This window comes from Oncorhynchus keta, chromosome 20 (assembly GCF_023373465.1).
Source record: "Oncorhynchus keta strain PuntledgeMale-10-30-2019 chromosome 20, Oket_V2, whole genome shotgun sequence".
NCBI classification, from domain to species: domain Eukaryota; kingdom Metazoa; phylum Chordata; class Actinopteri; order Salmoniformes; family Salmonidae; genus Oncorhynchus; species Oncorhynchus keta.
Window position 1 is genome coordinate 22278646 of NC_068440.1, and position 24322 is coordinate 22302967.

Sequence of the window (24322 nt, forward strand, 5' to 3'; positions counted from 1 at the left end):
TGGTGTGAACCGCTCACTTGAGGTCATGCCACAGCATTTTAAATCCGGTTTACGTCAGGACTGATTGGGCCACTCCAGAAGGTGTATTTCCTTCTGTTGAAGCCGTTCTGTTGTAGATTTACTTCTGTCTTACGGGTTGTTGTCCTGTTGCATCACCCAACTTCTGTTGAGCTTCTATTGGCAGACAGATAGCCTAACATTCTCATGCAAAATGTCTTGATAAACTTTGGAATTCATTTTTCTGTCGATGATAGCAAGCTGTCCAGGCCCTGAGGCAGCAAAGCAGCCCAAACCATGATGCTCCCTCCACCATACTTTACAGTTGGGATGAGGTTTTGATGTTGGTGTGCTGGGCCTTTTTTCCTCCACAGTGTTGTGTTCCTGTAGTTTCATCTGTCCACAGAATATTTTGCCAGTAGCGCTGTGGAACATCCAGGTGCTCTTTTGAAAACTTCAGACGTGCAGCAATGTTTTTCTGGGACAGCAGTAACTTCTTCCGTGGTGTCCACCCATGAACACCATTCCTGTTTAGTGTTTTACGTATCGTACTTGTCAACAGAGATGTTAGCATGTTCCAGAGATTTCTGTAAGTCTTAGCTGACACTATAATTCTTCTTAACATCAACCTCAGAAAAATACAATAATTTGTGTTTTTAGTTTAAGCATAATGTGTTTGCCTATTGCTGTGACGAAGATGAAAATCAGATTAAATTTGATGACAAATTTATGCAGAAATCCAGGTAATTCCAAAGGGTTCACATACTTTTTCTTGCCACTGTACACACATTACAGACACACACGTTATATACACCTATATTACACACACACACGTTATACACACGCATATTACAGACACACACACGTTATATACACACATTACAGACACACACGTTATATACACGCATATTACAGACACACACGTTATATACACGCATATTACAGACACACACGTTATATACACACACATTGCAGACACACACGTTATATACACACACATTACAGACACACGTTATATACACACATTACAGACACACGTTATACACACGCATTACAGACACACACATTACAGACACACGTTATACACACGCATTACAGACACACACATTACAGACACACGTTATACACACGCATTACAGACACACACATTACAGACACACGTTATATACACACATTACAGACACACGTTATACACACGCATTACAGACACACACATTACAGACACACGTTATATACACACATTACAGACACACGTTATACACACACATTACAGACACACGTTATATACACACATTACAGACACACGTTATACACACGCATTACAGACACACGTTATATACACGCATTACAGACACACGTTATATACACACATTACAGACACACGTTATACACACGCATTACAGACACACGTTATATACACGCATTACAGACACACGTTATATACACACATTACAGACACACACGTTATATACACGCATTACAGACACACGTTATATACACACATTACAGACACACACGTTATATACACACATTACAGACACACGTTATATACACACATTACAGACACACGTTATACACACGCATTACAGACACACGTTATACACACGCATTACAGACACACGTTATATACACACATTACAGACACACGTTATACACACGCATTACAGACACACGTTATACACACACATTACAGACACACGTTATACACACACATTACAGACACACGTTATACACACACATTACAGACACACATTACAGACACACACATTACAGACACACGTTATACACACGCATTGCAGACACACACATTACAGACACACACATTACAGACACACACATTGCAGACACACACATTACAGACACACGTTATACACACGCATTACAGACACACGTTATACACACGCATTACAGACACACGTTATATACACACATTACAGACACACGTTATACACACGCATTACAGACACACGTTATACACACACATTACAGACACACGTTATACACACACATTACAGACACACGTTATACACACACATTACAGACACACATTACAGACACACACATTACAGACACACGTTATACACACGCATTGCAGACACACACATTACAGACACACACATTACAGACACACACATTACAGACACACACATTACAGACACACGTTATACACGCATTACAGACACACGTTATATTACGCATTACAGACACACGTTATACACACATTACAGACACACGTTATTACAGACACACGTTATACACACACATTACAGACACACGTTATACACACACATTACAGACACACGTTATACACACACATTACAGACACACATTACAGACACACACATTACAGACACACGTTATACACACGCATTGCAGACACACACATTACAGACACACACATTACAGACACACACATTACAGACACACGTTATATATGTATTGATGGTTGTACAGTCGTCTCAAATATAACTGAAGGACCTCGGCGTTACTCTGGACCCTGATCTCTCTTTTGACGTACATATCAAAACTGTTTCAAGGACAGCCTCATTCCATCTACTTAACATTACAAAAATCAGAAACCTTCTGTCCAAAAATGATGCAGAAAAATGTATCCATGCTTTTGTTACTTCTAGGTTAGACTACTGCAATGCTCTACTTTCCGGCTACCCGGATAAAGCACTAAATAAAACTTCAGTTAGTGCTAAATACGGCTGCTAGAATCCTGACTAGAACCCAAAAATTTGATCATATTACTCCAGTGCTAGCCTCCCTACACTGGCTTCATGTTAAGAAAGGGCTGATTTCAAGGTTTTACTGCTAACCTACAAAGCATTACATGGGCTTGCTCCTACCTATCTCTCTGATTTGGTCCTGCCGTACATACCTACACGTACGCTACGGTCACAAGGCGCAGGCCTCCTAACTGTCCCTAGAATTTCTAAGCAAACAGCTGGAGGCAGGGCTTTCTCCTATAGAACTCAATATTTATGGAATGGTCTGCCTATCCATGTGAGAGATACAGACTCGGTCTCGACATTGAAGTCTTTATTGAAGACTCATCTCTTCGGTAGGTCCTATGATTGAGTGTAGTCTGGCCCAGGAGTGTGAAGGTGAGCGGAAAGGCACTGGAGCAACGAACCGCCCTTGCTGTCTCTGACTGGCCGGTTCCCCTCTTTCCACTGGGATTCTCTGCCTCTAACCCCATTACAGGGGCTGAGTCACTGGCTTACTGGTGCTCTTCCATGCTGTCCCTAGGAGGGGTCCGTCACTTGAGTGGGTTGAGTCACTGATGTGATCTTCCTGTCTGAGTTGGCGCCCCCACTTGGGTTCGTGCCGTGGGGGAGATCTTCGTGGGCTATACTCGGCCTGATCTCAGGATGGTAAGTTGGTGGTTGAAGATATCCCTCTAGTGGTGTGGGGGCTGTGCTTTGGCAAAGTGGGTGGGGTTATATCCAGCCTGTTTGGCCACAGTGTCTCCTGACCCCTCCCGTCTCAGCCTTCAGTATTTATGCTGCAATAGTTTGTGTCGGGGGGCTAGGGTCAGTCTGTTATAACTGGAGTATTTCTCCTGTCTTATCCAGTGTCCTGTGTGAATTTAAATAATTGTCTTTCCTTCTCTCGGAGGACCATAGCCCTAGGACCATGCCTCAAGACTACCTGGCCTGATGACTCCTTGCTGTCCCCAGTCCACCTGATCGTGCTGCTGCTCCAGTTTCGGAGTGCAGTCCATGAGGAGGAGATGCACTGCAATACTTAATGCAGCTGGTGGCCACACCAGATACTGACTGTTACTTTTGCTTTTGACCCCCCCTTTGTTCAGGGACACATTATTCAATTTCTGTTAGTCACATGTCTGTGAAACATGTTCAGTTGTGTCTCAGTTGTTGAATTTTGTTATGTTCATACAAATATTTACACATGTTTGCTGAACATTAATGCAGTTGACAGTGAGGGGACGTTTTTTGTTGTTGCTGAGTTTATATACACACAGGCAAGATATACATACGCACACACAAACTTTACAAATACACACACTATACACACACCCACTGACCGTGTGATGTCCAGTGCTCTCTGGACCTTGGCCTGTACTGATCCCAGCAGGTCAGCTCCCATCTTCTTCAGCAGCTGGGTGAGCAGGACAAACAGCCAGTCCTGCAGGTCTTCTCTGTGCACCAGGACAAAGTCCACTAGGGTCTCTAAGAACATACTGAACACCTTGGGAGAGACAGGGGACATGGGTTAGACACATTGTAACACACACACACACACACACACACACACACACACACACACACACACACACACACACATAGAAGAGAGTAAAATGTTCATGCACACAAACATGAGTGAGACACATGTACTATGGATACTATGAGATAGGCTGAGGGAAGCAATTCCATTCAATTAACCAATCAACCACTCTAATCAGCGTGCAGCAAGCAGAATTATGTTTCACCAATACACAATCAATATTCAGTATTCACTCAACACACATGCTGATTGGCTGTCGCCTGCAAAACAGCAGGGACTCAGACACCAATCACAGGGCGTCATGATGTCATAGTAATGTCACAGCTGTGAGCTGTGACATCACCGGGTCGGTTAGTGAGTGAGTCTGTGGTTGCCTTGGAAACCATTCAATTAGCCACCCAGTCAGATTACCACTCGCCAGATTAATCAATGAATTCAAGATTAGTCTCCAATCAGAGTACCAGGTTAGTGTCACAACCACACAAGCGTTAATCAAACGTTAATTGAACGTAAAATAAACGTTGTCTAGACTTACTCTCTACAGAGAGTTCCAGAGGAGAGGCATGGAGGGGAGAGAAACATACAACAGTTAGCATCCTGGGAAGCACACACACACACTAGGGTGACCACATGTCCCAGATTGTGCGGGACAGACCTGCATTTTGTCCCTTTGTCCCTCAACCAAACAATCATGTCCCGTATTTTATCAACAAATTCAATCACCACAAATGTTCGATTTGTCCGGTATTTCAGTCAGACATTCCGACCGGTCTCTTGCAGTCACGTTGCACTTATGAAAAGACAGGCCTATATATTAAAGGGATGTGGTAGTGGTGATGTTAAACACTTCTTCAATCATTGTTGAGATCTGATATTCTGTGCAGTGCAAGACGAGACGTAGGTCAATGCCAATGTCATTTTGATTTATTTTCAGTGGTATTTTTAACAAACACGCCCCCATAATTAAAAAAAAATTAAAAACAGGTTCAGCCCCTGGTTCGACTGTGATTTTGCAGAGTTACTCCATCTCAATAATTGCATTTGGCAAAAGGCTCGGCACACGCATACTCAGGCTGACTCGCTCTTGTTCAGGCAAATGAGAAATAAGTGCAGTCAGGCTATCCGGAAGGCCAAAGTTAATTACTTTAAGGAACAGTTCTCTCTGTGTGTCTAAGTCATTAAGTCAGGATTCATATTTGACTCAGCCATGCCTCCTTGCCCCGATGCTCCTCCCTCTTTTTCCTCTGCCCCGATACAAGGTTTCTCCCTGCAGGTAGTCACTAAGTCCGAGGTGCTAAAGGAGCTCCTGAAACTTGACCCCCCCAAAAAAACCTCTGGGTCAGATGATTTAGACTCTTTATTCTTTAAGGTTGCTGCCCCAATCATCACCAAGCCTATGGCCGACCCTTTTAACCTCCCTTCCCATTGCTTGGAAGGCAGCCGCGGTTCGTCCTTTATTTAAAGGGGGAGATCAAGCTGATCCTAACTGTTATAGGCCTATTTCTATTTTACCCTGTTTATCAAAAGTGTTGGAAAAACTTGTCGATAATCAACTGACTGGCTTTCTTGATGTCTATAGTATTCTCTCTGGTATGCAATCTGGTTTCCGATCAGGTTATGGATGTGCCATTGCAACCTTAAAGGTCCTCAATCAATTATGTCACCATTGCCTTTGATTCTAAGCAATGTTGTGCTGCTATTTTTATTGACTTGGCCAAAGCTTTTGATACGATAGACTATTCCAGGTCATGTGGTTTCTGCTATGCTTTATCTTGGCCAGGTCGCAGTTGCAAATGAGAATTTGTTCTCAACTAGCCTACCTGGTTAAATAAAGGTGAAATAAAAAAATAAAAAAAATTGGTAAGAAGCATGTCCCTTACTATCTCTGAGGGTTTAGATCTTGAGGTAGTCACCTCATACAAGTATTTGGGAGTATGGCTAGACGGTACACTGTCCTTCTCTCAGCACATATCAAAGCTGCAGGCTAACGTTAAATCTAGACTTGGTTTCCTCTATTGTAATCGCTCCTCTTTCACCCCCAGCTGCCAAATTAACCCTGATTCAGATGACCATCCTACCCATGCTAGATTACAGAGACGACATTTATAGATCGGCAGGTAAGGGTGCTCTCGAACGGCTAGATGTTCTTTACCATTCTGCCATCAGATTTGCCACCAATGCTCCTTATAGGACACATCACTGCACTCTATAATCCACTATAAACTGGTCATCTACGTATACCCGTCGCAAGTCCCACTGGTTGATACTTATTTATAAAACCCTCTTAGGCCTCACTCCCCCCTATCTGAGATATCTACTGTAGCCCTCGTCATCCACATTCAACACCTGCTCTGGCGGTCACATTCTGTTAAAGGTCCCCAAAGCACACACATCCGTGGGTCGCTCCTCTTTTCAGTTCGCCGCATCCCCCTTCCCCGCAGGAGTCCTTTTGCTAGGCCGTCTTTACTTATATGCCTGGTTAAATAAAGGTTCAATTAAAATAAAATCGTAAATCAAATTACATTTTTCAAATAATTTCGGTACAAATTCCAGTTAAACTTGGAGGACAGTTACGCTTCACTACTTACAACCATCTCGCTTCTGATCAAGAGCTACAACTAAGTAAACAGCCGTATTACACTGAAATATAAGGTCTCCGTGCTCATTAGTACACTGAAATATAAGGTCTCCGTGCTCATTAGTTTCTCATTAAACATATTTGCTGCTTCTTCACTCAATCCCGTAAAAAAAAAAAAATCTTCATTCCTAACTGTTTTACATTCTGAGACCAACCAGAAATGTTCTCTTGGCCAAATATTCCCAGATTTTCATAAAACAGCCACAAGTGGTCTCTCCTTTCTGCATCACCGAATTTAGTGTGAGGAAAAGGAATAGGCTGGTGTGCTCAAATTAGTTTGTTCAGTGCAACAAAATGACGTAGTCTACACTGTCCCGCAAAATCACGAATTTGGTCACGCATTTGGGTATTTTAAATGTGGTCACCCTAACACACACACTCATGCGTACCCACCCACTTACCCCCCCCCGCCCACCCTCTCATCACATGCGCGCACAGATATGTGTTCAGTGCACACAAGGTGCTTCCCGACTGAAGTCAGAGTACCTCTGAACTGAAACAGGTGGTATTGTGCATTAATATCAATGTGATGCACTGTGAAGATAAGGACTACACTACAGCCCTCTTATAAGAACCACACCTGGTTCTTATAAGAGTTCCTGTCTCTACACACAGAAGAGAAGGAGAGAAGGAGAGAAAGAGAGTGTGTGACAGTGAGGTGTACCTTGAAGGAGGCTGAGCTTATACCGGATTCTGCCGTTCCATAGACCCTAGATCCGGATTCTCGCTGAAAGTCACAACTGTTACCGTCAGACGAGGGGCAGGACGAGGGGTTGGGGGCGCAGGGGAGCACACTAAGTGGTGTACGGATAGCGGGTGGGGGAAGACACTCCAAACGCCGGCAGGAGGAGGGGATGGGGAGTGGCGTTAGAGGGGAGCGGGGAACCCTAGCGGGCGGGGTTAGTGAGAAAGAAAGAGGCGGGGGAAGGGGGGGATGCTGTAAAAATGGTGTGTGTGTGTGTGTGTGTGTGTGTGTGTGTGTGTGTGTGTGTGTGTGTGTGTGTAATCTTATATAGACCACGCAGGGAAAAAGAGGGAAGGAGTTGCAGTGGACGCGGTGAGCACCACCAGCGGATTGGCTAACGAACAGTGAGAGAGCAATCCCATTGGCTAGTGGAGAGTGTGAGGTCACACGCAGACTCAGGCGTAGCATGCCGTTAGAAACCAGTCAGTTACCGCCTCACGCAGCACATGCCTGTGTGTGTGTGCGCATGACTTTTTATCTGATTATAAGTCTCAGTATGTCTGTGTATTTATGTTTCCATGCGTGAGAATAAATGTGTGTTTGCAGAACTTAGTTTCGTAAGTGTCGTTTCAGGCAGAATCCGGTATCCAATATAAACACAGGTGTGTGTGTATATATATATATACACACTATGTGTTTAAGGTGTCAGTGGATTGTGTGTGTGTGTGTGTGTGTGTGTGTGTGTGTGTGTGTTGTGTGTGTGTGTGTGTGTATAAACACATGTGTGTGGTAGCTGTGCATGCATCCATACCTTACTATGGGGGTCTGCAAACATTCTGGTGAAGATCTCGCACAACCTCTTCAACTCCACACGACTGTACACACACACACACACAATTATACAAAGGTGAATACACCTATGGTAGCATGTATTGCATCAGATAAACAGCGTCTCTGTTTGAATAGTCCCTGAAAGGCTTCCAGGTGAAACGGTGCGTTGTGATAGGCTGACCTGAGGGTGCGTTGGTTCTTCAGTAGAGCCTGTAGACCCAGCAGTCCCTCCTTCCTCTCCGACCAATTGGCACTGGCACAGCGGTTCAACACCTGGGGCACAAAGGGTTAAAGGACATTTAGACTGGGCGGCAGGTAGCTTAGTGGTTAGAGAAGCAAGCCACCAACCTAAGGTTTGTCAGTTCAAGTCCCGAGTCTGATGGTAAAAAAATCTGCCGGGAAGTGAGCCGGCAACCAGGGGGTTACTGGTATCAAATCGTAGATGCTGTTGTGCCCTTGAGCAATGCACTTAACCCCCCACAACAACTGCTCTAAGGCGCCCAGTGTGGCAGCCCCCTGCTCCAACCTGTATGTCTCTTTCAGAGGGTTCAGATAAAGAAGAAGTAACATTTTGACCGTGTACAATTGATTAATAATTGGAATCTTAAAATGACTGGAACTATTGAATCTTCAGCCAGGAATCAACAAGGCATTGGGGAATATGTGAACTGAAGTGCTTCAAGTCATTGAAAGAACGGTTAGTGTAATTTGCATATGGTGCCATCAATGACTAATCCAAAATCTGTGTTGTTTCTGACCTCGGCCACGTCCTCAGTCTGTCTCATGTACGTAGGGATGGCTCCTCCATTCCTGGAGCTGTAGGAGCGCTCTGAGCAGGCGCTGGACGCGTCACTGTTAGCATCATCATCCGAATACATCCCATAGTTCTCATAGCGCCGCCGCGCTGGCTTCTTCTACGGGGGGGAGGAGATAGAGACAAAAAGAGAGAGAGAGAGCGACAGAGAGAGAGAGCGACAGAGAGCGAGAGCGACAGAGAGCGAGAGCGACAGAGAGCGAGAGCGACAGAGAGCGAGCGACAGAGAGCGAGCGACAGAGAGCGAGAGAGCCACAGAGAGAGAGAGCGACAGAGAGAGAGCGACAGAGAGAGAGAGAGAGAGAGCGACAGAGAGAAAGAGCGACAGAGAGAGAGAGCGAGCGACAGAGAGAGAGAGAGAGAGAGAGAGCGACAGAGAGAGAGACAGAGAGAGAGCGACAGAAAAAGAGCGACAGAAAGAGAGAGAGCGACAGAAAGAGAGAGAGCGACAGAAAAGAGAGAGAGCGACAGAAAAAGAGAGCGAGCGACAGAAAAAGAGAGCGAGCGACAGAAAAAGAGAGCGAGCGACAGAAAAAGAGAGCGACAGAAAAAGAGAGCGACAGAAAAAGAGAGCGACAGAAAAAGAGAGCGACAGAAAAAGAGAGCGACAGAAAAAGAGAGCGACAGAAAAAGAGAGCGACAGAAAAAGAGAGCGACAGAAAAAGAGAGCGACAGAAAGAGAGAGAGCGACAGAAAGAGAGAGAGCGACAGAAAGAGAGAGAGCGACAGAAAGAGAGAGAGCGACAGAGAAAGAGCGACAGAAAAAGAGAGCGACAGAAAAAGAGAGCGACAGAAAAAGAGAGCGACAGAAAAAGAGAGCGACAGAAAAAGAGAGCGACAGAAAAAGAGAGCGACAGAAAAAGAGAGCGACAGAAAGAGAGCGAGCGACAGAGAAAGAGAGCGTCAGAAAAAGAGAGAGCGTCAGAAAAAGAGAGAGCGTCAGAAAAAGAGAGAGCGACAGAAAAAGAGAGCGACAGAAAAAGAGAGCGACAGAAAAAGAGAGCGACAGAAAAAGAGAGCGACAGAAAAAGAGAGCGACAGAAAAAGAGAGCGACAGAAAAAGAGAGCGACAGAAAAAGAGAGCGACAGAAAAAGAGAGCGAAAGAGAGCGAAAGAGAAAGAGCAAGTGAGAAACAGACTTTCCCTTTAAGTAACATGTACACATAAAATAACACCTTTCAACCCCACCCACCCACACACACAGCAGTAGGTAGAGACGCTGACCTTGGATCTCATGTCTCCCAACAGCTGAGAGCGTTAAACAGAGGAGGAACCAGGGGTTAGTCACAACACAGCAGTAAGTGTGCGAGAGTGTCTGTGTACAGTATAAGTGTTTGGATGTGTATATATGAGCTACGAGAGATAGAGATGTAAGAGACAGAAGAAGAAAAGAGAGGGGGAGAAAGGAGTTGGCATAAATATTGTCTCAGTGTGTGTGTGTGTGTGTAATGTGTGAATGTGTACCAGGGCATCAGCGAGGGCCTCTTCTACATCAGATCCTGTGTTGAGGATTCTCATGGCGCTGACGGATGAGGACAGACGACTGGACTGACTGATACTGTACCCTGACCCTGGAGAGATGGAGGGATGAGAGAGCCCGAGAGACAAACACATTACAGATGCAGTCAAACACACGAAACTGCAATCCCTTTCACCCTCATCCCATCAGACGACCTCCCCCCACCCTCATCCCATCAGACCTCCCACCCTCCTCCCACCAGACCTCCTCCCTTCCTCCCACCAGACCTCATCCCAACAGACCTCCTCCCTTCCTCCCACCCTTCCTTATGCCATCAGACCCCATCCCTCCCTTCCTCCCACCCTCATCCCATCAGACGACCGCCAGACCTCCCTTCCACCCAACTTCATCCCATCAGACCACCTTCCTTCCTCCCACCCTCCTCCCATCAGACCTCCTCCTTCCTCCTCCCACCAGACCTCCTCCCTTCCACCTCCCACCAGACCTCCTCCCTTCCACCCAATCTAATCCCACCAGACCTCCTCCCACCAGACCTCCTCACTTCCACCCAATCTAATCCCACCAGACCTCCTCCCTTCCTCATCCCATCAGACCTCCTCCCATCAGACATTATCCCATCAGACCTCCTCCCTTCCACCCAACCTCCTCCCTTCCTCCCACCCTCCTCCCATCAGACATTATCCCATCAGACCTCCTCCCTTCCACCCACCAGACCTCATCCCATCAGACTCCCACCCTCCACCCATCAGACCACCTTCCTTCCTCCCACCCTCCTCCCATCAGACCTCCGCCCTTCCTCCCACCCACCTCCTCCCTTCCACCCAATCTAATCCCACCAGACCTCCTCCTTCCTCCTCCCACCAGACCTCCTCACTTCCACCCAATCTAATCCCACCAGACCTCCTCCCTTCCTCATCCCATCAGACCTCCTCCCATCAGACATTATCCCATCAGACCTCCTCCCTTCCACCCAACCTCCTTCCTTCCTCCCACCCTCCTCCCATCAGACCTCCTCCCTTCCACCCACCAGACCTCATCCCATCAGACTCCCACCCTCCACCCATCAGACCACCTTCCTTCCTCCCACCCTCCTCCCATCAGACCTCCGCCCTTCCTCCCACCCACCTCCTCCCTTCCACCCAATCTAATCCCACCAGACCTCCTCCTTCCTCCTCCCACCAGACCTCCTCACTTCGACCCAATCTAATCCCACCAGACCTTCTCCCTTCCTCATCCCATCAGACCTCCTCCCATCAGACATTATCCCATCAGACCTCCTCCCTTCCACCCAACCTCCTCCCTTCCTCCCACCCTCCTCCCATCAGACCTCCTCCCTTCCACCCAACGTCATCCCATCAGACCTCCTCCCTTCCTCCCACCAGACCTCATCCCATCAGACTCCCACCCTCCACCCATCAGACCTCCTCCTTCCTCATCCCACCAGACCTCCTCCCTTCCACCCAATCTAATCCCACCAGACCTCCTCCCTTCCTCATCCCATCAGACCTCCTCCTTCCTCCAGACCTCCTCCCTTCCACCCAATCTAATCCCACCAGACCTCCTCCCTTCCTCATCCCATCAGACCTCCTGCCTTCCACCCAACGTCATCCCATCAGACCTTCTCCCTTCCTCCCACCAGACCTCATCCCATCAGACTCCCACCCTCCACCCATCAGACCTCCTCTCTTCCACCAGACATCCTCCCTTCCTCCCACCCTCATCCCATCAGGCATTCTCCCTTCCTCCCACCAGACCCCCTCACTTCCTCCCACCAGACCTCCTCCCTTCCTCATCCCATCAGACCACCTCCCTTCCTCCCACTCTCATCCCATCAGACGACCGCCCTTCCTCCCACCCTCATGCCATCAGAACTCCTCCCATCAGACCTCTCTTCCTCCCACTCTCATCCCATCAGACCTCCTCCCTTCCTCATCCCATCAGACCACCTCCCTTCCACCCAACCTCATCCCATCAGACCGCCTCCCATCAGACCTCCTCCCTTCCTCCCACCCTCATCCCTTCAGACCTCCTCCCAATGTCATCCCATCAGACCCCCTCCCTTCCTCCCACTCTCATCCCATCAGACGACCGCCCTTCCGCCCACCCTCATGCCATCAGACCTCCTCCCTTCCTCCCACCCTCATCCCATCAGACCTCCTCCCTTCCTCATCCCATCAGACCACCTCCCTTCCACCCAACCTCCTCCCTTCCTCCCACCCTCATCCCATCAGACCTCCTCCCATCAGACATTATCCCATCAGACCTCCTCCCTTCCACCCACCAGACCTCATCCCATCAGACCTCCTCCCTTCCATCCACCCTCATCCCATCAGACCTCCTCCCTTCCTCCCACCCTCATCCCATCAGCCGCCTTCCTTCCTCCCACACTTATCCCATCAGCCGCCTCCCTTCCTCCTTCAATACTCACCCCCTTCCCTTCCCTACCCACCCTATCCCATAACCCTTCAATACCCCCTCCCCAGCTAGATGGCATGGTGAATAAATTACAAAAATATGACCAAATGACCCCTAAGAGCTGTGACCAAAGCGTGATGGGAGTAAATAAACAAACATGGAGGACGCCGTGTCCGTGTTGATGGGAGGCGGGACTAAAATCAGGAAATAGATGAGTGAGAGAACAGTTACAAATGCATCCTCAAATGGAGATGGAATGGTTGTCATGGCAACTGAACGGGGTGGAGGAAGCATGCGTTTCCGGCGGAAGCTTGAGGTCCAGGAAGAGAACGAAGGAAAAGAATAACGGAGAAAGAAAGAGTAGATCTAGATAACAGGAAAAAATAAAAGATGTATGGAGAATGTAAAATAGGAGTCAAGCGGAAGGAGGGAGCAAAAGAGGATAGAGGTACTCATCGTTCACCTGTGGCCCCTAAAGCGTCGGCGGTATGGAGAGCTCCAGTGGAGCGAGAGTAGTGCCGCGACGCTGCAACAATGAACCCCACACACACGCAGAGAACCACACACACAAAACAGCCCCCCCAACGTTAGAACTCACACAGTGTGAGAGAAAGAGACCCAGAACCACACAGCAACATGTCAGTGTGTGTGTGATTAGTAGCCCTAAGAGTCCAGTTCTGATTCCCTACAGAGCCTGACAGTACTCCATTTCATGAGTCATGTCAGCTAGCCAGTCCAAACGGCTGGGACAGTGGATACAATGTCATCCCCAAAACGACAGTGTTGTTGTTAGATCAACTGTACACAAGGTGGTCAGTTTTGTTCCATATTGTTGGCTTGTGTCTTTGTTTTACTATGTGGTATCTATGATGTGTGTGTGTGTGTGTGTGTGTGTGGTGTGTGTACGCGCAAACTAAGTGCATGTGTGATATCTATGACGTGATGTGTGTTACTCACCCAGGGGTGTAAAGGAGCGTACAGGGCTGGTGTCTCTGCTGCTCTCTCTGCTGGCCTCCCTGCTGCAGCCCTGACTCATACTGGGCCGGGGGATACGACTGCCCCGAGCTACAGTACCATGTTACCAGGGGACGGACGGGGAAGAGGAAAGGAAGAAAGAAAGATAGAAAGCAACAAATAAACAGAGAGAGGACAAAGGAGAGAGAGAGTCATAAGAGTGACACCCTGATAGAGACAGGACTGAAAAAGAGCACAGCTCTACTGGCTCCATGGGTGAGTCTCAGTCTACAGTGGTTTAGAAAGGAAGCCACAGTAGACTGTTGAGACACAGCCCTAGAGAGCTCAGGACTGCTGGGCTCAGAAATAACATGTATATAAACAATTTCAGCACTCACTCACTGACGCACACACACACACACACACACAGGTATACACACACAGGTATACACACACACACACAGGTATACACACAGGTATACACACACAGGTATACACACACACAGGCATACACACACACAGGCATACACACACACAGGCATACACACACAGGCATACACACACAGGTATACACACACAGGTATACACACACAGGTATACACACACAGGTATACACACACACAGGCACAGCAGGACAGAAGGAGGAAATGAGAAGCAGATGAAAGACCAGGGGTGAGGATCTCTGTTTTCATCCAATAAGCATCAAGCTCATCCTGACTGTTCATTGGCCAGAGCCTGCATCCACACACCAATCAGAGTTAATTACAGAGAACTTATGGGGGAACCAATGAAGCTTCACCGATCCTATGATGCTTCATTCATACCTGCGGCCAATTGGTTAGTGGGAAGATGCAAATTGTCTAGGAGAGGGGGTGACCTTGATAATTTATTGTTAAAACGAGAGGCTGCCTGGATCTTTAACTTAAAGACCCTTGTTCCCTTTGGTCTCAACGTAGACTTTGATCTGAAGCCATTCTTGTGATTGTGACTTGCCATTGTAATTGTAAGCATGTGTAGTCGAAAAGGAATTTATGATCGTATGCTTTATGATCATATGTTGTTTGTATGCTGTTCTTTGTATGCCATTTTAATATTTGATAATTAACCAATGATATTAGGCCACTCTTGGCCATGATTACAGACACCTGTGTCTTTTGACACTACATAAACGAGTTATCCCGCAGTGTTTGTGATTATACCCTGATGAAGACAGCTTGGCTGTCGAAACGTTGGTAATTACGTTGTTGCATCAGAGCTCCCTTTTATTTTACTTCCAAGTGTTCTACTCCGCTAGCCAGCACCTCGCCTAAATAGGTGTGCGTTTATTTTTCTTCAAGATAAAAATTGTCACCACGATTACCATGACAACCCATCACCATGGCAACACACAGCCATGCGTTCGGTGGTTAGAGAGGAGGATACTGGAATTTTGAGGCGGCGAGTGACAGCCTGACGGAAGGCTGAAATGGTTTGAGCGAGAGAAATGGAGGGAGATGGAGAGATGAAGATAGAGGGCTAGAGTGAAATGGAGGGACAGAGAAGAGGAAGAGAAAGAGGGAAAGATTGAGGGATGTGGGTGGAGTTGTCAGAGGGACGAGTCGGAGAGTTCTTACCTCCTCTGCTTGCGCCGTTGTAGATGGAACTAATACTGGAGGGCGCTAGAGACCAGAGGAAGGAGAAGGAAAGAGGGAGTAAAATAGAGGAGGTCAGCTTGAAATTAGTTCTCGCTTTCAAAGTTGTTGGAGAAAGGAATGGACCGATATATGACATCACACAACGATGCGGCAGTAAGGGGAACATGTGATTGGTGGGGATTGATCAAGTTGTTGGAGGCAGACTGCTCTGTGAGAGACCTGTCAATCTCTGGGCCTTAGCCAATCAGACGTGAGCAGGAACAAACAGAAACAGGCCAATGGAGGAGGGAAATTATTTATTGGTTTAGCAATAACAAACAAAGATAAAGAATCCATGCATCCTGTCAATGGAGGGAAAAGAGGAAGCTTGGTAACCAAGCAGGTAAGACAAGGGGCTGTGATGGGTCACTATGATGGTGACTGGATGTGTCATCAAGATGAAACCAGGCAGGTAAGACAAGGGGCTGTGATGGGTCACTATGATGGTGACTGGATGTGTCATCAAGATGAAACCAGGCAGGTAAGACAAGGGGCTGTGATGGGTCACTATGATGGTGACTGGATGTGTCATCAAGATGAAACCAGGCAGGTAAGACAAGGGGCTGTGATGGGTCACTATGATGGTGACTGGATGTGTCATCAAGATGAAACCAGGCAGGTAAGACAAGGGGCTGTGATGGGTCACTATGATGGTGACTGGATGTGTCATCAAGATGAAACCAGGCAGGTAAGACAAGGGGCTGGGATGGGTCACTATGATGGTGACTGGATGTGTACTCACCGACAGACAGGCGTGTAGGGGAGGAGTCTCGTGAGCAGCCCTGGCTGCGGGGGATGCGGCTACGCCTCCCTCCAGCCCCAGCTAGGACCCTCTGGGCTCCAGAACCCAGAGTACTCAGAGCGGTACTGGTCAGGACGCGACCCGGGGAACCACTCCGACTGCCGGCTAGAGAGAGCGGGAGGGAAGAGAGTTAGAGACGCACACACAGACCACATACTTGTCATGCGTGGGACCCTATTGTCTAAGGAATAACAACCCCTAACCCCTTCAGTGTCTGCAGCAGACCTGGGTTGAACACATAGGTCAAACACTTGTTTTGGGACTATTATTCACATTATTTCAATAGTAAATCAAGCTCAACTAAAGTCTGAGAGTATTTGACTGTAATATTGACCCAGGTCTGGTTAGCAGATCAGAAGGAACTAGATGTATAGGAACATGGTGAATGGGCTCAATGGATTTCAGGGTTAGGGGTTGTTTTCAACCAGATTCAGGGGACCAGCTTTGGCGGCCATCTTGGGACTGTCATCATTTCAGTGGGTCGTTTGCTTATTCCCAAATAATTACCCAGAGTACAATATATGTTTTTCATTCCAGTCTCCAATCACACGGCCCATAATGCATTGTGCTGAATGTCACATGCCTTTGTGATCTTTTAACTCATGAGACAGAGACGTGAAGAAGTGCTGAAAGTGAAATGTGGACAGAGAGGGTTGTGACATGAGTGAGACAAACACTGTTTATCACTCAACGGAAACGTATCACATCAATCTATTTCACCACACATACGCAGAATACAAACTTACATACTACACAGTCTAGGCTACACAGTCTAGTCTACACACACCACCACAATTGACCTCTAACACCAAGTGAATTGGAGCTAACACTGTGACTAAGCAAGGAATAGATGGGACTACTCACTTTGTGACTAAGCAAGGAATAGATGGGACTACTCACTTTGTGACTAAGCAAGGAATAGATGGGACTACTCACTTTGTGACTAAGCAAGGAATAGATGGGACTACTCACTGTGACTAAGCAAGGAATAGATGGGACTACTCACTTAGTGACTAAGCAAGGAATAGATGGGACTACTCACTTAGTGACTAAGCAAGGAATAGATGGGACTACCCCAGTGTACTACAACTCCACCTCAGAGTGGTCTGTTCTGTCAGAGCATGCTGGTCACATGGTATTCTACCTCCCATGCATCAGAATCAACAATGCATCTCTCATCCTATCTGCTCCCTTCTAACAGGTAGACACAGGCCTCAGCTCAGAGCACAAGTAGTCATAAGGCAGGCAGCCACGTTTAAGTTTAAACTACAAGTCCCAGCATGCTTCAGCCATGAGGGGGTGGAGCTTTAGGTGACCAGCTTTGTTGAGGGGTGAGAAGAGGTGAGGGGTGAGAAGAGGTGAGGGGTGAGAGAAGGGGTGATGAGGGTGAAGGTAACAGGTAGTACACGTTAGACTCTTACCACCAATGGGGGTAGCAGACTGAGATCCTGCACCAATGAGAAGGCAGGATTGGAGAGGGGAGCGGGGACAGGAAGTTAAACCAGATGAATTATGGGTGTTAGAGCACAAAGCACCATGGGAGTTAGAACACAGAGAGTATCATGGGAGCGTTCCGAGGCGAGAGACAGAGCAACAATGACCACGCTTCAAACACGGAAATACATGTATCAATTAAATAGAAATTAATATAGAATAAACTATGAATGCTGAGACAAGGAGCCAGCTGTGATGCTTGATGGAAGAACGGTAGAGCACTGCATGATGGGTAGCCGGTGTGTGACACAGCAGTATGTATCACTGACGAAGCAAAGCAGCCTCACAATGGAGGAAATAAAAACACCTCAAAGTACAAATGCTCTAAAACACACACACACAGCCAAAACCTGCACTGCCCAACCACAGCTCTCTGTCCCAAAGACATCTCAACATCATTATTAATTGTCTCTTGCTCTCAATCCGTAAGTCTATTGACACACCAGTACGTCAATCTAAGTAACATAATAAAAATAATAAAAATAGATATCCTTTAGTTTATTCTAGAGCTAGATTTTTTGTATGGGCTACGTCTCAATCCGCTGTATCCACTCATGTCAGCCTTCCACATCTGCAGTGGAAGGTGGCCGAGCTGCAGCGGTGTTTGTCAGACCATGAGACATCTCACAAAAACTTCTGCAGTGTCAGAACGGTTGTGCCTACAATCTAATGTGAAAGATAAGACCCTCTGTGGAAAGGGGAGACCCTCTGTGGAAAGGGGAGACCCTCTGTGGAAAGGGGAGACCCTCTGTGGAAAGGGGAGACCCTCTGTGGAAAGGGGAGACCCTCTGTGGAAAGGGGAGACCCTCTGTGGAAAGGGGAGACCCTCACAAACACAAGTGTCACAGGACTCTCCTGAAAGTAACCCATACAAATGAATGGAAGTATGGAGGTAGTTTTTTGGTAGAAAAAATAAGGGGTTAAATATGTTGTCTTTCTTGCCATTTATGACTGTGTATTCAATGTGTTAATAAGGGCAATAGCAATAAAGGCCAAATTCAATATTTTCTCAAATAAAAATGTTTATAAAAATAAATGACACCCCCCCCAACGGCTTTGACTTTGAGGTTAACCTCTCGTTCCTTGAATCTGTTCTGTTTTTTTCTGTCAGGTTGAGCCTTAAACAGATCCCATTTTTTCAAATTAAAACCATCATGATGGTTTGGGGGCCTCATCGTCACTACAGTTTATGTAATAACAAAGGAGGTCAAACCAGTCATCACCCTTGATTTGAGAGTGCTGCACCAACTTCATTTGCTGAGTTGGCTCCTGTTAATGTCATGTTTTGGTATTTTTTTATTAACTATTGGCAGAACTGGACTTTTCACACCAACCAACACCACTCTCAGTGATGAGACAACAGAGCATGCAGAGAACACACACACACTCTCAACAAACAACGGTGACCATGAGAGCAACATAATGGGTCCATCTACCCCACTGCAACACACACACAGAATACCTGGCGTGCAATCTGATTCGTCGGAACCTAAGAGGTATAAAAAACATTTGCAGGAGCTTATTGTCTCTGTGAGGGATACCAGCAGTGACTATAGAAAGAGAGTGTGTATAACTCATCTTGTATTCTCTGTGAGGGATACCAGCAGTGACTATAGAACGAGAGTGTGTATAACTCATCTTGTATTCTCTGTGAGGGATACCAGCAGTGACTATAGAAACGAGAGTGTGTATAACTCATCTTGCAAAAACACACGCACGCTCAAATGCACTCAAAGTAATACGGCAGTGGAAGATTGTGTGTATGTGAGGGATGTGGTATTTGAGGCTCAAAAACTGTGTGAACGTGTTGTGCGTGTGTGTGCTTCTTCTTACGTTGCGACTGGGACACCATCTTGGTGCGGGTACGTCCCCGGGAGTCCACCTGGCTGACGCTGGTCGCCGTGGTGAGAGGCTGCTTGGTCCTCAGACGACCTGAGGTCAGAGGTCATACTGTTAGATTGGACACTGACTAGACACACACTCATTTTCTCACACATACACACAACAACACACTTTCTGAATAGAACAGAGCCCTCCACTACTAAGCAATAAGCACTAGTTTCGAGGTAAGAAGCCCTATGGCTGAATACTACTTAGTAAAAATATAGGTATATAGATAACTAACTACAGGCTACAAAGAAACTAGTCTTACAGTCTAGAACTACAGTACCTACTACTGTCTTACCATTGACTGTCCTGGCCCCTAAAATCAGACAGAGAGGGGGAGGGGTGTGTCATAGGTCAAATAAAGTGATGTAGGGTGTTTAAAGTGAGTGGGTTTTTTGAACGGTGCATTAAATCCCATGTATTATTATTATTATGTAGCTACGCAGACTAAATATGACTGTTAATAAACAACATTAAATCCCATGTATTATTATTATTATGTAGCTACGCAGACTAAATATGACTGTTAATAAACAGCATTAAATCCCATGTATTATTTATTATTATGTAGCTACGCAGACTAAATATGACTTGTTAATAAACAGCATTAAATCCCATGTATTATTTATTATTATGTAGCTACGCAGACTAAATATGACTTTTAATAAACAGCATTAAATCCCATGTATTATTATTATTATGTAGCTACGCAGACTAAATATGACTGTTAATAAACAACATTAAATCCCATGTATTATTATTATTATGTAGCTACGCAGACTAAATATGACTGTTAATAAACAACATTAAATCCCATGTATTATTATTATTATGTAGCTACGCAGACTAAATATGACTGTTAATAAACAACATTAAATCCCATGTATTATTATTATTATGTAGCTACGCAGACTAAATATGACTGTTAATAAACAACATTAAATCCCATGTATTATTATTATTATGTAGCTACGCAGACTAAATATGACTGTTAATAAACAACATTAAATCCCATGTATTATTTATTATTATGTAGCTACGCAGACTAAATATGACTTTTAATAAACAGCATTAAATCCCATGTATTATTATTATTATGTAGCTACGCAGACTAAATATGACTGTTAATAAACAACATTAAATCCCATGTATTATTATTATTATGTAGCTACGCAGACTAAATATGACTGTTAATAAACAACATTAAATCCCATGTATTATTATTATTATGTAGCTACGCAGACTAAATATGACTGTTAATAAACAACATTAAATCCCATGTATTATTATTATTATGTAGCTACGCAGACTAAATATGACTTGTTAATAAACAACATTAAATCCCATGTATTATTATTATTATGTAGCTACGCAGACTAAATATGACTGTTAATAAACAACATTAAATCCCATGTATTATTATTATTATGTAGCTACGCAGACTAAATATGACTGTTAATAAACAGCATTAAATCCCATGTATTATTTGTTATTATGTAGTTACGCAGACTAAATATGACTTGTTAATAAACAGCATTAAATCCCATGTATTATTTGTTATTATGTAGCTACGCAGACTAAATATGACTGTTAATAAACAGCATTAAATCCCATGTATTATTTGTTATTATGTAGTTACGCAGACTAAATATGACTGTTAATAAACAACATTAAATCCCATGTATTATTATTATTATGTAGCTACGCAGACTAAATATGACTGTTAATAAACAGCATTAAATCCCATGTATTATTTGTTATTATGTAGTTACGCAGACTAAATATGACTTGTTAATAAACAGCATTAAATCCCATGTATTATTTATTATTATGTAGCTATGCAGACTAAATATGGCTGTTTATAAACAAAATAACATTAAATCCCATGTATTATTATGTAGCTATGCAGACTAAATATGTGACTGTTAATAAACAAAATAACATTAAATCAGAAGTTCTTTCCTTATTTCATAAATGTAATTTGAGAATGAGTGTGAGAGAACAGCCGAACAGCAGAGGGCACCATGGTTACAGACTGGCTGGGGTGACAGAGTTGCTGTCCAGGGCCACCACCCAGAATACCCAGGAAGGAGGGATGAAGGGAAGAATGAGGGAAAAAGGAAAATAATAGCGTGAGGTGTTTCTGAGCGGAGGAGAGTGAAACAGGAGATGATCTTACCATCCATTTTATCAGAGGCATCATCTTTAGTGGCAGAGAGCGAGAGAACAATAACGGTGAAGTGAGAAGGTAAAGAAAAGAGAAAAGAGAAGGAGAGTGGTATAGTGTGTGTTAGTAAGAGAACATAGTTCAAACAGAGAATCATGCAGGAACAACTAAAACACCTAACAAATACACACTGACAGACCATAGCTACACAAACACACAGACATAACACACAGACAGGCAGCAAGCAGACAGACAGGCTAACAGCCCCTCAGACAGAGAAACCTAGGATAGGAGAGAGATGCAGGCAGTGTATTCAGATATCGAGAGGAGTTCAGCCAAGGTCTTGAAAGCAGCAGGAAACCATAATAACACACAGCACGTTGACTGAGAGTGTGTGTGTGTCGGTTATTGAATGATTAATTGATAGACTGACAGACAGCTGACTGATGTAGACAGATGTCTAAACTGTGTCTGATTGGTTGGTTGGTTGGTTCGCTGCCTGGTTCGATTGACAGCTGCCTTACCCAATGACGAGTAGGAGCCGGGGGTCAGTCTCCCCGCCCCCACCTGCCCGATGTGCCGCTGCTTAGCAACCGTTGCTGCATTAACATCCACATCGCTACGGGAACGCTGCAGGGAGCCTGGCGACGCCCCGCCCTTATGACCAGCCGGGACTGGGAGGGGGAGGGAGGATATATACAGACAAACACACAAACACCACATCACAATACAAACACCACCACATACTATACAATCACTTGCCTGGACATAAACACATACAGACATACACACATAATTACACTGAACAAAAATATAAACACAACATGTAAAGTTTTGGTCCCATGTTTCATGAGCTGAAATAAAAAAATCCCAGAAATGTTTCATACTCACAAAAAGCTTATTTCTCTCAAATGTTGTGCACAAATTTGTTTACATCCCTGTAAGTGAGCATTTCTCCTTTGCCAAGATAATCCAAACACCTGACAGGTGTGGCATATCAAGAAGCTGATTAAATAGCACGGCCATTACACAGGTGCACCTTGTGCTGGGGACAATAAAAGGCCACTTTAAAATGCGAGGAGTATTTCTGTCTGTAATAAAGCACTTTTGTGCGGAAAACCTCATGCTGATTGGCTGGGCCTGGCTCCCCAGTGGGTGCGCCTCTGTCCGGTCAAGTGAAATACATAGATTAGGGCCTGAAAAATTTAAATTGACTGATTTCCTTATATGGAAAAAAATCTAAGAAATTGTTGCGGTTATATTTTTGTTCAGTATAAATGTGTGAATAGACAAACATACACAAATAACGTACACACCACTTGTACAAGATCAGGAATGATATGATCAATACCGGTATTTGTATGCGTGTGTGTGTGTGTTTGTGTTTCACCTCTACCAGGAGCAGCTGACCATTTAGACGACAGAGGACGACTGGGAGAGAGCGAGAAAGAGATCGATGTAGGGAGAGAGAGAGAGAAAGAGATCGATGTAGAGAGAGAGAGAGAGAAAGAGATCGATGTAGAGAGAGAGAGAGAGAAAGAGATCGACGAGAGAGAGAGAGAGAGAGAAAGAGATCGACGTAGAGAGAGAGAGAGAGAGAGAAAGAGATCGACGTAGAGAGAGAGAGAGAGAAAGAGATCGACGTAGAGAGAGAGAGAGAAAGAGATCGATGTAGAGAGAGAGAGAGAGAGAAAGAGAGCGCGGTAGAGCGAGCGCGATAGAGAGAGAGAGGTAGAGAGAGCGAGCGCGATAGAGAGAGAGAGCGAGCGCGCGATAGAGAGAGAGAGCGAGCGCGCGATAGAGAGAGAGAGCGAGCGCGCGATAGAGAGAGAGAGCGAGCGCGCGATAGAGAGAGAGAGCGAGCGCGCGATAGAGAGAGAGAGCGAGCGCGCGATAGAGAGAGAGAGCGAGCGCGCGATAGAGAGAGAGAGCGAGCGCGCGATAGAGAGAGAGCGAGCGCGCGATAGAGAGAGAGAGCGAGCGCGCGATAGAGAGAGAGAGCGAGCGCGCGATAGAGAGAGAGCGAGCGCGCGATAGAGAGAGAGAGCGAGCGCGCGAGAGAGAGAGAGAGCGAGCGCGCGAGAGAGAGAGAGAGCGAGCGCGCGATAGAGAGAGAGAGCGAGCGCGCGATAGAGAGAGAGAGCGAGCGCGCGATAGAGAGAGAGAGCGAGCGCGCGATAGAGAGAGAGAGCGAGCGCGCGATAGAGAGAGAGAGCGAGCGCGCGATAGAG

General features: G+C 45.7%; 1 protein-coding gene across 42 annotated transcripts in view; it reads right to left on the minus strand.

The window, feature by feature from the left end:
- The window catches only part of clasp2 (cytoplasmic linker associated protein 2), a 97063-nt gene that overhangs the window by 13245 nt on the left and 59496 nt on the right, over window positions 1-24322 (minus strand). For 8 of the 42 annotated variants that reach the window (XM_052472314.1, XM_052472326.1, XM_052472341.1 and 5 more), the window contains 17 exons: window positions 23482-23522; window positions 22616-22765; window positions 22104-22127; window positions 20223-20240; window positions 19871-19969; window positions 19500-19526; window positions 17965-17991; window positions 16484-16648; window positions 15682-15726; window positions 14072-14179; window positions 13578-13640; window positions 10684-10790; window positions 10444-10467; window positions 9164-9319; window positions 8587-8678; window positions 8386-8449; window positions 4052-4215 (listed from right to left, as the gene is read on the minus strand). In XM_052472314.1, coding sequence (XP_052328274.1) covers window positions 4052-4215; window positions 8386-8449; window positions 8587-8678; window positions 9164-9319; window positions 10444-10467; window positions 10684-10790; window positions 13578-13640; window positions 14072-14179; window positions 15682-15726; window positions 16484-16648; window positions 17965-17991; window positions 19500-19526; window positions 19871-19969; window positions 20223-20240; window positions 22104-22127; window positions 22616-22765; window positions 23482-23522 — 1374 coding nt within the window. Of the gene's footprint in view, window positions 1-4051; window positions 4216-7304; window positions 7308-7553; window positions 7617-8385; window positions 8450-8586; window positions 8679-9163; window positions 9320-10443; window positions 10468-10683; window positions 10791-13577; window positions 13641-14071; window positions 14180-15681; window positions 15727-16483; window positions 16649-17964; window positions 17992-19499; window positions 19527-19870; window positions 19970-20222; window positions 20241-22103; window positions 22128-22615; window positions 22766-23481; window positions 23523-24322 lie in introns of all 42 variants that reach the window. The other 34 variants (XM_052472322.1, XM_052472347.1, XM_052472352.1 and 31 more) reach the window with 27 other exon arrangements.